The sequence below is a fragment of the Malaclemys terrapin genome, chromosome 14, assembly GCF_027887155.1.
Source record: "Malaclemys terrapin pileata isolate rMalTer1 chromosome 14, rMalTer1.hap1, whole genome shotgun sequence".
NCBI classification, from domain to species: Eukaryota; Metazoa; Chordata; order Testudines; family Emydidae; genus Malaclemys; species Malaclemys terrapin.
The window spans coordinates 32,911,023-32,925,259 of record NC_071518.1 but is presented as its reverse complement, the minus strand read 5'-3'; the positions used below and the strand labels follow the sequence as shown (position 1 = coordinate 32,925,259).

General features: G+C 39.8%; 1 protein-coding gene across 2 annotated transcripts in view; it reads right to left on the bottom strand.

The window, feature by feature from the left end:
* The window catches only part of NFATC3 (nuclear factor of activated T cells 3), a 146,159-nt gene that overhangs the window by 43,299 nt on the left and 88,623 nt on the right, over positions 1-14,237 (bottom strand). For both annotated transcript variants that reach the window (XM_054048896.1, XM_054048897.1), the window contains exons 4-6: positions 6,354-6,553; positions 5,084-5,256; positions 3,801-3,941 (exon numbers count right to left, since the gene is read on the bottom strand). In XM_054048896.1, the coding sequence (XP_053904871.1) occupies positions 3,801-3,941; positions 5,084-5,256; positions 6,354-6,553 (514 nt within the window). The remainder of the gene's footprint in view (positions 1-3,800; positions 3,942-5,083; positions 5,257-6,353; positions 6,554-14,237) is intronic.

Genomic DNA, 14,237 nt, shown 5'->3' with positions numbered 1-14,237 from the left:
AAGAAACATCTGATTCTAGTTGCATATTAACTGAAGAATGAGGAGCAATCAGCTAAAGGAGCAGTCCAGAATGCCCATGATGGTGGTGCCCCCCTCATTACTTTTAAATCCACTTATCCAGGAATATGGAAGGCCTGGGTTCAAATCCCTCACTGCCTGATGAGGAACAGGGATTTTAACTGGGGTCTCCCAGACCACTCTGAAGAGAACCTTAGCTGGTGGGCTATGAGATATTCTGGTGTGGGTCTTTCAATCTCTCCTGTTGTAGCTGTTTCACTGTGTATAAGTAATTGAGTAGTCATTGGAGCAGGGACTTGAACTCTGGTCTCCCACATCCTGGTGAGTGCCCTAAGCACCAAGAATTCTCATTCTTTTTCCGTGGCCCAGTGTCTATTCAGCCAGTCATTCTAAATGTTTGTGTGGGTATCAAACACAGCAAGAGTGGAATGAAATATTTTTAAAATAAGAAAACGAATTTGTAAAACCACAAACAGTACTGGAACTCAGGAACAGATGATGTATCTGAAGCTACTTTTTTAGTTGATGATATTTCAAGTTGTTAGGGGTCCCTGTAAAAATGTAAAAATATACTGTATTCATGGTGTAAGTTGTGTATTTTTTCTTCAGATCAGTCAAACAAACAAACAAACAAAAAAAAGTGTTCCTTTTCTATGTCGGAGCACATGAGTGTTTTAAGCTACCTATTTTGGGGGGAGAGGGGGAAGGGAAGAGAAGAGGTAGAAGGGGAGACAGGAGGAGAAGTAGCGGGGAAGGTACAGCAAAATTGCTCCCTAATATAAAGACAAGTTATCCAGAACTCTTGAACCTCCCTTGAATTAAAGGGTCCAGGATAAAGCTCAAACCAAAGAAGATCAAAAAAGTTTAGCAAAACTAAATAAGCCTCCTAAAAAGCTGCTACAATTATGCCTAACACACAACTGCTTCAGGATTAAAACAAGAACAAGAACAGAAATTTATTTTCTTTAGATAAGTTTTAAACTGCAGCTTTCATTTCAGGTAGTTACTTGAATAATATACAGCTGAATATACTATTAGGTCAAATCTTCTTACCCAACCCTATAGGAAGTAGGGTCTCCAAAATTTCCCCACTATCAAACAAAGAATCTGCTAGCTACTGTAGGTTAATTTGTTACTACTGTATTATATATTGTATGAGAGCAATTTGAAGTTTAGTTTTTCTAAAATACATGGATGCACTAGAGTTTTGTGAAGAAAAATAGTAAATAGCTTTAATAAAAAGTATATTAAACTAATGAATATTTGCAACCTAAGCACTTTGAATGGACTTTACTAACAAGATAAGGCAAAAGTTTTGGCCCTTCAGTTCTCAACTTACTTCTGGGGGAATTCTGTGCCAAAAAATTAAAGTTTTACACAAAATATTTTAAAATTCTGCATATTTTTTGTCAAAACAAAACAATATAATCACACCTGTTTCAATTATTTTGGTAATTTATTTCAAAATACCTGTCAGCAAGTAGGTCTGTAACAATACAGACAACTAAAAAGATTTCCTGAATGTTTTTGACAAATAGATTCCTTACTAGCATATTAATACAGAACTCTGAGTAATTCATTTTAAACTACAAGACAGAAACATATTTCCTGCACCCCTCAGAAGCAGTGCAAAGGCTTGGGTGTGTTGGTGTAATGGAGGAGCTGAGGAAAAGGGAAGTAATTGGTGGGAAGGAGCCTGGCTGTGAACCTGTAAGGTTGTTGGACATGGGTGGGAGAAGTATGGAACAGGTTTTTTGGGGGTGATTGGGGTGGGACTGTTAGGGAGCCTCCCCCATGCAGCTCCTGGCTGATCCCTTAGTCTCCCTCATTCAGTCAAGCACATCTGCCCCGCCCCATGTGTCCTTGCATCCCCATTCAGCCACATCCATCCCTGAATTGCCCTCCCCCATTCCTGCACCCCCAATTCAGACACCCCATCCCCATGTGTCCCTGCACTTCCAATCCCACTCAGCTCCTAGCTCAATGCTGTCAACCCACTAGCTTCTGTGCTCCTGCCCCAGTCTGTCCCCCCCACACCCACTAGCCCTTCTGAACTCCAGTCTATGTAATCCCCTAGCAGCCCCATGTGCCCTACTTTTTCCATCCCCCCATATCCCATGTCTCTTCACCTGGCCCCATGGTCATGGCACTCTCCTCTCTACTGAGCCAACTGCCTGCTCTTCTGGTACTACAGCAGCCCCTGGTGGGCAAAATGTGTAACTGCTGTGCATCTCCAGCAGAATGTATTTTTTGTGGAGAAAAAAATCTGCAGGGGACATGAATCTCTGTGCAGTGGCACAGAATTCCCCCAGGAGTACCATCTTTATTACTCTGTACACCAGCTGAAATCTTGAGAAAGAGAATAAATAGGTTGTGTACTTGTACGATAAATACAAGACCAGATTTTTAGGCACTCACACATTTGCTTCACTCCTTATGCATGCAAATATCCAATATACATGCACAATATGGCCACTTCAGAATCTAGCTCTTTACATATTGCAAATATCTGATTTGTACACACATCTGGCATTGTATTTACCTATGCAACTTATGCACAAGCAAATAAATGCACATGCTTAACTTTAAACAGATAAGCCATATGAACCAGATTTTTGAAGATCTATTGATGCCTTAAGTACTCTTTGGGGAAAAAATATTTTATGTAGACACCATTCTTGGTTACCAAAATTTTTATTTTTTTATCTTCTGCCTCTTAATTGTTTGTCAAACTTGTATGAACACAAAATTCTCTATTTACCAATTTGTTCATGATGTTTATTCCATGTCTCGCCTGACATGAGCAATTAACACATGGAGGGAGGCCTCATTTCTCGGACAAAATTAGGGTAGTAAACAGATCTTTAGGCTGAAAACAGAACATTTCTACTAAATAAGATAAGTAAACAGGTCAGGAGGTTAAAAAGATAGAATGTCTGAGCCAGCTAAGATAAGAGGGAGAACCCCCAAGGACCCATTTACTAACAAAGGACAAGAAAGTTAGGAATGTAGAGATGAGGTAAAGAATAGGGTGAGCATGGACTATGCATGGACAGAGCATGCTACACAAGGAATGGCTCCTGCAACGTAAAATGTTTGATGCAATGCACAGTAAATGCAACGTAATGTGTAAACATATATAAAGCAAGAAGTCTTCTGTATAACTTGGATGTATGGAAAGCCCTGTACCCACCCGCTACATTTAAGTCTGATCAACTCAGCGTAGCTTGCTGTATGCCAAATCAAGGAATCTGAGTGACAAAATCTGGTGTTAAACTTAGTTTTTTGGATCCCAAAAAAATGGATGAATTATTCTCCCAGAACTGGACAAGGGTGTTCTGGATAAGTCGCATGGAAAAGGTCTCTGAAGGAATCCCAACAATGCCTCACCTGAAAGCATGATAACACAGCTAATTCCTAAGCAGCAATTAAGTCACAGGCAACACATGACTCAAACGGTGAGCAAATAATTGGAACAGACGTCAATTAGTTCCCTGTTATATTTCATACAATTTTTTTCTAGTAAAACACAAGAGAAGGGGAATGCATAATATATGCAATGTATAAGCAGTTCCAAGTTTTCAGTGAGGAACCAGTTGGTATGTAATCATCTTCCTGTGGCAGCAACTGTACTATTTTCATTTATAGCAGCTAACCCACAGAACACAGATCATTGATCAAATTGAAGTTTGAGATTACGACTTGCAAAGGTTTTAATGCATTTACCACTGAAACATTCATAATTCCAGCAGTTCTTTTCAAAACTAAAAAAGGTAACTTACCTTGTCCTTTTTCAAGAAATATAATTTTTGATTCTGGAAGAAAATTAGATCCAGTCATAACCATTTCATGGCCTCCATTTACGGAACAACTGTTGATGCTGTATTTTTCTATCTGAGGAAGTTCTTGAGCAGATCGCTGAGCTATTTTTTAAAAAGGATTGAAAAAGGAAAAATGTTTAACTACTTTCATATATTGAGTGAAACTGAAATTACTAAATGAAGGCTGATATAGTAAGCAATCCCGAAACGTCACAACAGGTTAACCGCATACATTGGATTAACTTTTCAGTTTAGTGAAATCTGTTTAAAGTATTTCTGAATTATTTTAAGGTCAAAATAATTATTACCAAAAGCTACTTAAGATTCTTTATATGACCCATTTTGGTATTCCCACACCTGTAGTTTACAAATGAATACCACAAAGAACTTGAACCGTTGAATTAGAAACACTTCTACTTAGAGCATGTCTACACTTACCTACCAAGCAATTGATCCAGCAGGGGGTCGATTTATCTCGTCTAGTGAAGACGCGAGAAATCAACCGCCAAGCCCTCTCTCGTCGACTGGAGCAAGAGAGGCCAGGCGGAGTCCACTGGCGTGAGAGGCGCAGGTGAAGTCAATGGGGGAGCATCAGCAGTCGACTTACCACAGTGTCTTCACTGTGGTGAGTAGATCTAAGTACGTTGACTTCAGCTACCTTATTAACGTAGACGAAGTTGCGTAACTTCGATCGACCCCTCCCCACCCCCCAGTGTAGACCAGAGGTTAATCTCTAGTAAGCATGTAGAATCTGCCAACTGAAACCATTAATTAGCATTTTTTCCAAAAATAAATGCTTTGACTTTTAAATATATAAATTATAAAGTATTATGTTACATAAAACCCAAAATGAATACTGATGCTCTTATGTAGAAAGATGATTGTTTATTACTTTTTACATGAAAAAGGCCATTAAGTACAAATTTTGCTCTTCCCAAATTTACCCTTATTTTACGTTAATCTCTTTAACCACACAATTTAGCATACTGAAAAGCTTTTAAGAAAATTTTAATACTTTAATTTTACATTTAAATCTACAATGTTCCAACTACTCTAAGTATCTTCAGTTAGTAATAGATAGGTTTTACAGTAAATGCACACAGTTTCAAAAATAATTTCACAGCCATAATATTCCAGTGGATTCTTCTGCCTAAAATTCTACTGACACATGGAAAAGAAAGCTATTGCAACTGTAATTAAGAGATTTTAAATGTGTGTAAGAGACTAATTGTTACAAAACTTACAGCATTCAACAGGTATGGAAGCGATCTGTAGAGACAACACTTTTCCACTAGGCTGTGGGATATGAACACGGAACACAAGTCGCACTCTGGTATTCTTTCTTCCAATATCTGTCTCTCCTTTACGGAGCTCTATATCTGAATTGCGGAGTTTCAAAATACCTGCACAATCAATACTGAAGGATAAAGGGAGGAGAAGGGTTAAAAGACAAATGGAGGAAAAGAAGTCAAGTATTACTAATAGATCAAAAACTTATCCTAAAGGTCTCAGTTTAACTGTCTTGGTTAAACTAGAACTAAAAATAACTCTTAATTTTGCTCTGTGCTACTAACTTGGATAGATGCTACTAAGATGCTTTAAATTAGGACAAAAAAGGAAACTCTAGATTTCAGCTGTAAAGTTATATTTTGGGAACTTATATCCCCTGTCATTTTGACTTTTTAAAAGTAAAAGATCAATTATTTGTATTACAGTAGTGCCTTCCTGATGACAGTTTTGAAACATTCACTCAGAAGTGTAACCATGTACAATTCTGCATGGGAAACAGTGTCATAAAATGGCCAAACCTGCAACCAACTGGCCTAACAAAACTCTTTCTGAAATTCCAAAATAGCAATTATTGTTTATTTGGGACAATGGTTATGTAGTCAACTAAATAATAGGGCGACAGAGACTGCATAGCACTGTTATGGGACAACAACTACGGAAGACTAGAGAAGGCATTTTATGGAAATTTTCAAATAAAGTTATACACATTAAAACCATAAATAAGCAAACTGTTGCTGCATTATATGGTAGTCCACATTTTTCTTCTAAAAACCCCACATTAAAAAAAAAAGTATTCTTACTCATACTGAGAAATTATACACGTTTAGCCAAATCAGCATATATGCTGAACTTGATTCATGTAAGAAATAACAATTTATGGTGCTCACTTGGCTTCTAAGTAGTATGGTGTAGCATTTTAGATGGGATGACAGGTTCCCCCTTTGTTCATTAAAATAATACATAATCATTCCATTTCAGATTTTGCACAGAGGTCTGAAGTTAGGATAATAATTCAACTACAGGTAGCAAAACATTTTTTTTTAAAAAGCTCGTTGGCAGAAAAAACCCCCAGACACTACATATAGTACACAATTAAAAATCAAAGCAATTAAGGCTATGTCAAGTTACCTTAAAAAAAAATACACCATTTTCAACCTTGTATTGTTTTGAAAGGAATACACAAAATGATTAACTTGCTAGTTTGGGAGAAATGCTGCTACACACCTGGCAGACATATTATTTTCAGGAAGAAGTGGAATTTCCAGTACTTTTGTGCTGGCAATTATTATCTCTTGGCTAGCAGTAGCAACTGTTTTCCCAGTGATTCGGTGCACCTGGTAGAATGCATGAGGTCGTAAGTAGCGATCATCTGCTGTTCCAATGAACATCTGTAGGTTTACTGGCTTCTCACTGTAGCCTATGAGCTGATAAAAAAAAAAAAAAAAAATAGATAGAATTCTAAAACTTTAACGGGATTTTATGGTGTTTGTATTTGAGTCAAATTATATTTTTATTTGTATATATAAACACACAATTATAAAAGGAAAAATATTATGCTATTAATGTTTATTCACAGACCTTGAAACTTTCAGCCTCTGATGTGGCATGACAAACAATTCTACAAGCAGCAAACCACGTGTAAATTGCTTGTCCCTCAAGACAGATTAGAAGAACAATTACAAAGAAGTTTGTTAGGGCCTGTCTACACTGACACACTCTAGAAAATTAATCCAAATTAACCAAAAGTGTGAATTATAAGAGGATTAGTTAAATCGCACTAAACCCCCGTGTGGACATTCTTATTCAGAATTAAATTAGCCTTAATTCATTTCCAAAATGAAATAAACGAAGTCAAATTAAGGCCTCTGCAATTCTGAATAAGTGCATAAACCATATTAAACACCTGTGTGTAACTAATCCACTTTAAATTCACACCTTTAGTTAATCTGGATTAATTTTCCTGAGTGTCCCCATGTAGACAAAACCTTAGAATGAATGGGAGGAGTTAAAGCTCCTTAATTCATTTTGAATTTTAATTTTTTTTAAGAAGCAAAATTATGATTTTGGAGTTTCCTCAGTTTAATAGTTTATTAATGAGTTGCTACAACTTTTCAATTTTAAAAGCAAATAAAATTTTTCACGATTATGAATTAGTATTGTCAAAATTATCCTATTATTTCCATAGCAGAAAATGCACAATTAAACAGTTGGAAGCTTAAAACTAAATGGCTTCAAAGTTAGATATTTCAAATAATTGAAGCTATTCCAACAAGCCAGAATTTTATCATTTTCCCTACGTAACTTCTATACCAAAGACACACTGTTCTTAGCATTTAATTTTTAAAAAATTGATTCAATATTATAAAGAAGTTTATTTTCATTAACTTATCTAATTCTGCAACATGTATTAGTAAATATATGCATAAAAGATTTAACTGTGAAGGGAAGTTGACAATTGAATGTTTTCAAGCACAGACATACAATTTAAAGTACTAAATTCTTCCTGTGTAACTTTCTTTCTATTTGCAATTGCAATGACAGCTAATAATTTAGAAGTTAAAACCAATTTTTGTTGCATACAGTTGCCACATTTAGGAAAAAAACAAAAGTGTTTTCTCCAAAGGTTAAATTTACTACTTTCATCAGTAATAAGCAAAACTTGTGTTCTTTGGAAATGTAACCACAAGCATCAACCCCATTCTTTTGTTGTAGTGCCTGAATTCAAAGAGTTAGCCATATTTAAAAAAAAAAAGACCTGGACTCTAAACCTAAACAAAGTTTAAATTAAGAAAGCGACCAAAAAATCTGGAGAAATTATAGCATTGCACTACCTCAAACAAATTTTAATCCTTATGGCAGTAGTTCTCAGCTTTTTTCTACAACATTCCCGCATCCAACAAAAAATCCTCCTCTCATTTAGATAGAACCTCCCCTCCATTTAGCAATATGGCAGAAACAGCACCTATATACAAATTCCATTAGATTTACAGTTCCCAAATTGAACTGTGGTGATATTACATCTTGTGTCTCAGAGTACTAATCGGTTTCACAATTATGAGGCCGTTATTCATACTGACACAAAATATGGTGCCTGGAGGACTTCCATGTTTACAGAATTGACATTTAATAAGACTGATTTTGAAAACCCATAAGCTTTTGTATGAAAAATTCAATAGGTTTCTTTCTTGGTTTCCAAATGGCTCAGTGCTTCCTTGTAATGGGAGAATGTATGCCTGATAATCCTCTGCCAGCAATCACTACTCCTGTAAAGTAGTATAGTAGCTGTCAAGCATTCTGGCGTGTGTTTGGATAGGAGTCTGCCGTAGGGAAAAGTTAGGCTTCATGCACAGAAGAGGGAAGAAAGGAAGGTTGGTTGCTACCTGGCTGTGTGGAAGAGTTCTGGAAGCATGTATTGTAAATTTAATTTCCCTTTGTGGGGAAAACAGCCCAAGAAACAATTGCAGGCAGGTCTGGCAGGGAGACAAAAAGTGCTGTGTAACTGGCTACAGGAAAATGGCAAATTCCATGGGAGGAAAGAGAAGGTTACTCACCTTGTGCAGTAACTGAGGTTCTTTGAGATGGTTGTCCATGTGGGTCCTCTACTTCAGGTGTCTTGACACCCTATGCTTGTAATTGGAGATTTGTGGTAGCAATCCCCAGTTAGACTGCGCAAGTGCCATAGCAGTTTCAGGCCATTCAAAAGGTTACGTAGCGGTGCGCAGCCAACTGTCCCCCTGTTCCTTCTCTACCCAGAGAATCTACATGAAACTCCGAAGTAGAGGTGAGGAGGAAAAGTAGTGGAGCATCCACAGTGACAACCATCTCTCAAAGAACCTCAGTTACTGCACAAGGTGGATAACCTTCTCTTCTTTGAGGAGTGTCCCTGTGGGTGCCCCACTTTAGGTGACTATTGAGCAGTGTCCATCAGTGGAGGGGAGGGGCTTCAGAGTTGCGTTAATGACGGTGGATAACACGGTGAGCCCAAATTGAACACCTGATGCACATTGTTGCTCTAGAGAATAGTGTTTAGTACATGTATGGACTGATGTCTACTCTGCAAATATCAGTGATAGTGACATTGTTGAGAAAGGCCAAGGATATTGCCTGTGCTCTGGTGGAGTGTGTGCAAACTTCCACTGGAGGATGTAGATTGTTGTTTTTGTAGCACAAATGGATACATCCTGATATCTATTTGGATAGTCTCTGTTTTGAGATGGTTTGACCCATCGAATACTCTGTTGTGGAAACAAACAGTCTCTGATTTTCTAAAAGTTTTTGTTCTGTGAACATCCAATGTGTGGAGTGAGGCCTGCCTCCCTCTCGTCGGCATGTGGGAAGGAACTTGGGATGCGGTCGTAGGGTTACTTTATCTTTAAAGAATGTTGTATAAGGTGGGTGTTCCATTAGGGCACCTAATTCTCCCACTTGTTTGGCAGACGTGATGACATTGAGGAAAGCCATCTTTATGGATAAGTGCAAAAAAGAGCAGGTTGCAAGGGGTTCAAACAGCTTTTTGATGAGTCTGCGTAGAACAAGGTTGAGGTCCCACATGAGTGTGGGGCTTTTTATTGTGGGATAAGTGTTTTCAGTGCCTTTATGGAAGTGTTTAATGGTTGGGTGAACATATATAGTGACCCCCATCCACCTTGTTGGGGAAGGAGGTAATAGCAGCCAAGTGTACTCTGATGGAGCTTGTGGATAGCCCCAGTTTTTAAAGTCCTAGTATATAGCCCAGGATCCTCGGTAGGGGAGACTATTGTGGTAAGAGCTGTTTATCATGGCACCAGGTGCAGAATTGTTTCCACTTATGGGTATATGTCTTTCTTGTACTTGGTCTCTGACTGTTCAGTAATGTATCTTACTTCCTCAGAACAGGTCTCCTTGTCCGCAGTCAGCCATGGAGTAACCAGGCCTTGAGGTGGAGTACTGCGAGGTTGGGATGACGGATGTGTCCCACATCTTGAGATAGAAAGGACTCCAGGTACTTAGTGAGGTACTAAGGGAAGGGTTTGAGGTGGTTTCACTGCAGTCTGAAGCAGGTATGGGAACCATGTTTGTCTGGCCACGTAGGTGCTATAAGAATGACCGTGGATTTGTCCTGTTTGATCTTGCGAATTACTCTGCTTAGGAGTGGGGTCAGAGGAAGTGCACAGGGTGTGGTGTCTCAATCCCACCCTGGAGCAATATTGTGGGCACTTGGTCTTCTGAGCTGTTGCAAATAGATCTATAGTAGGAAACCCCCATAGTTAGAATATGGGCTTGAGTATTCCGGGATCCATCGGCCATTCATGGGTTTGTGAGAAGCCCCTGCTCAGGACATCTGCTCTTGTATTCTGACATCCTGGAAGATAGGATGTAGATCTCTGTTGTTGGTGATGCACCAATTCCAAAGTCGTATCACCTCTGTACATAGGGAGTATGATCATTCTACCCCCGGGTGGCTTATGTAAAACATCCATGCTATATTGTCAGTGAGGATCTTGATGGCATTGTTCTTATTTAGAGGGAGAAAGTGGTTGCATGCATTTCGGACTACCCTTAGCTCCAGTAAGTTTATATGCAGGTTGGACTCTGCTGGGAACCAGCGGCCTTGGACTGTATTGTTGAGTAGGTGTGCCGCCAGCCCTATGAGGGAAGTGCCCGTCGGGATTGTCATGGTTGGAGTTTTGTTGGAAAGGGACTCCTGGACAGACGTTCTTCGGTTGTGTCCACCATATTACAGAGTCTTTTACTCTGTGTGGCATTGCGAGGTGTCTGTTGAGAGAGTGTCTGTGCGGCACATATACTGTTCGAAGCCAGGCCTGCAAGCATCTCAGGTGGAGTCTGGCATGTTTGATAAACTTTGTTGCTGACATATGCCCCAAGAGATGTAAACACATTCTATTGGTTGTCTGTGGGCTATCAATCACCGTTGAAATTGGATTGACTAGGGTAAGGAAGTTGTTGGGGTAGTGTTGCTATTGCTGTTAGACAGTTGAGACGGGCTCCTATTAATTCCAACTTTTGTATAGGAACCACTGTGGACTTTTGCACATTTATCTGCAACCCTAGGTTTGTGAAAAGAGTTACCGTGCTCTGGATGGCGTTTATTGCTTCTTGCAGTGTTGGTGCCCTTATGAGGCAGTTGTCAAAGTATAGAAATATCATTACTCAGTGTCTGCGGAGGTAAGCTGCAATGACAGCAAGAACTTTGTAGAAGATCCTCGGAGCAGTGGACAGGCTGAAAGGTAGTACTCTGTTTTGGAATGCTGTTTCCCTAGGGTGAATCTCTGGAATCTTCTGTGTGGCCAGTGTATGGTAATATGAAAATATTCATCTTGGAGGTCGAGGGCCGAGAGCCAATCTCCCTTCTCTAGGGCCAGAATTATTGTGCTTAGAGTCACCATTTTGAAATGTTGTGTTCTTACAAATTTGTTGAGTTTGCGTAGATCCGTGATGGATCGTCACCCACCGGGGCTGAGGATTTAGAGCTGTGCGGCATAGGTACAGCAGGTGGCACCATTGTACTGCTTAGTGCAGAGGTTTTCAGCAGCTCCATGGGTGCCAAGCTATAAGGTTTCACTTTACTGTGTGAACCTCCCTTTGAGCTTGGCTGCATAGGGTCTTTAGCTCTTCAGGAACTCTTGGTATTGGATGTTTCTGGTGCCTCGCGGTCCAGCAAATCTTGGTACCCTCAGTACCGGGGCAGATTTTTCAGTTGGAGATGGTTTCTTTTAGGCACTTCTTGGTGTGGGGACTGCTTTTTGGTAGCCTTTGTTGGAACAGGCTCCTTGCCAGCCGTTGTTGGAGCAGAACCCCTGTCAGAGGCTGCCACTGGTGACCATTGGTGAGGGGGTGTCCTGGATGCAAGATCAGAGACTCGCCTGAGGGATTTCTCCATCATGAGGAACTTCAGCTGGAGATCTCTGGCTTTCCTTGCCCTGGCTGCCAACTTTCTGCAGGGTGGGCATTTTTGAGTAATGTGCGTCTCGGACACATTATGTGTGGCCATCAGAGACCCGTACGGAGAGTCTGCAAGACAGGCAGCATTTAAAGCTAGGTGAGCCAGGCAGACATTCCTGAGAAACCTGGTATCTTAGAGAAAAAAATAGGGATAAATCCTGTTTGAGACTATAGCTGTGTACCTGTCAAAGTGGATGGGGAAAGTAAAAGGGAAAATATTTTTTTGAATGAAGAAATAAAAAATTATATTACGGCAAGGGGATAGTGAAGCTAATACAACTAAGCTAACACTATCAAGAAACACTATGAACTATCTACTATTAATCTTATCTGAGGTAAGAGAGGGTGCTGCTGATCGCTCTAACTCAAGCCAAACGCGGTAGAGAAGGAACAGGAGGATGGTTGGCCGCAGACCGCTATATAAACGCTCAGAGTGGCGCAAGATGGCTATGATGAGCAGGTGTCAAGACACCTAAAGTGGAGCACCCATAGGGATACTCTTCAAAGAAGAAAAGCTGAATTCTGGCATACTGGATCAATTCTATCGAGCTGCAGTACAGGGCCTTTACTGAAAAGAAAAGGGTGGTTTGCACTTCTTACAACTACTGCTTCAGGATGTCTGAAGAGTCAAGGCGGCATCACTGCACTGGGTTTATACTCAGTTTACATTCTCACAAGAACAGGAGTTCTTGTGGCACCTTAGAGACTAACAAATTTATTAGAGCATAAGCTTTTGTGGGAGAAGTGGGCTGTAGTCCACGAAAGCTTATGCTCTAATAAATTTGTTAGTCTCTAAGGTGCCACAACTACTCCTGTTCTTTTTGCGGATACAGACTAACACGGCTGCTACTCTGAAAAAAATTCTCACAAGGTCTCCCCCCCACAATTTTAAGTACCAGAAACATGTTTTTAAATCAAGGGGGGTGGGGAAAAAATCAAGAGCCCTCACAAAGAGCCCCAGGTTAAGAAAAAAATCTAATATGCCATACAAGAGTTTGACTGAAGTTTGTGCGTGTGTCCTGCATCACCTGAAAACTCATGATCTTTGGCTATCAAATGGAAAAAAACCAAGTCAAGAAGATTTCTTACTGAGAAACCCATTGACTTCACACACAACTTGTTTGAGCACGAGTTCTCAGCAACACCTTAGCGATAGCAGCAATCGCTGTTATTTGCTGACTGCCTCATTAAATTTTCTTCTTTAGGGAAATAAATTTTGAATTTCCTCACAAACAGTAACAATCCTAAATACACACTTAGGAAGTAGAGGTATAAGAACAATGGGGCACTGAAATATAGGAACACCACATGTAAATAACTAAAGTTGGGAGTATGAATTTTTTTTAGTCACGCTGTAACAGATTCAGCTAACAGTATAATTCCTAATGTTTATACAGAATGCAAAGTTGCACAAATATATTAAAACAGAAATGAATGTTAACTACTGTAGAAGGCTACTAAATTATTCCAAAATAAGCCATGGTTCATAAGTCCCATAAAGAAAAGGGCCATGTGGTAGCACAGGATCCCAATGAAGGGGGGGGGGGGGAGGAAGGGAATGTCCAAAGGGAAAGACAACAACCAAAACAGACTTGGATAGCTGAGACCTGAAGCACCAAGCAAAGATGAATGAGCTCTTTTCAATATCAGGCTAAGAGTCACCCTTGATCTGAAGGTGGGACTTCTGCATTTTAGAATCCTAGGACAAGCCAGATCCCATCCCAAAATATAAAAAAAGGTCAATCCTGAAGCTTCTTGAAAGCAAAGGTAGTGTCCTCTAAGGAGGAACCAGTAATGGATGAATTAGAGATTGTCACTAACCTCGCTGTTGGAAGCAAACTGGAAAAGGATATAAGATGTAACCTATATCCATTACCAGTTTGAAACATACAAACCATCTGGCATCCTTTGGGTCTGAAGGCCCACTTGTTACTGTTACTATTAGTCCGGGACCCCAGCCTCGACCGCAGCAGGCCAGGCGGGCTGGAGCAGCCCCAGCCCCACAGCCCCAGCGGGAATCTAGCCTGCTGCCCGGTGCCAGACTGACCTTGGTTAATGGTTAAACGATATAATTTTAATCATTTAACCAGTTAACTTTTTAAACTGATATTTACATCCTTAACAAGAACCATCTTCAAATCTGGAAATAAATGTGGTAACTTGGAT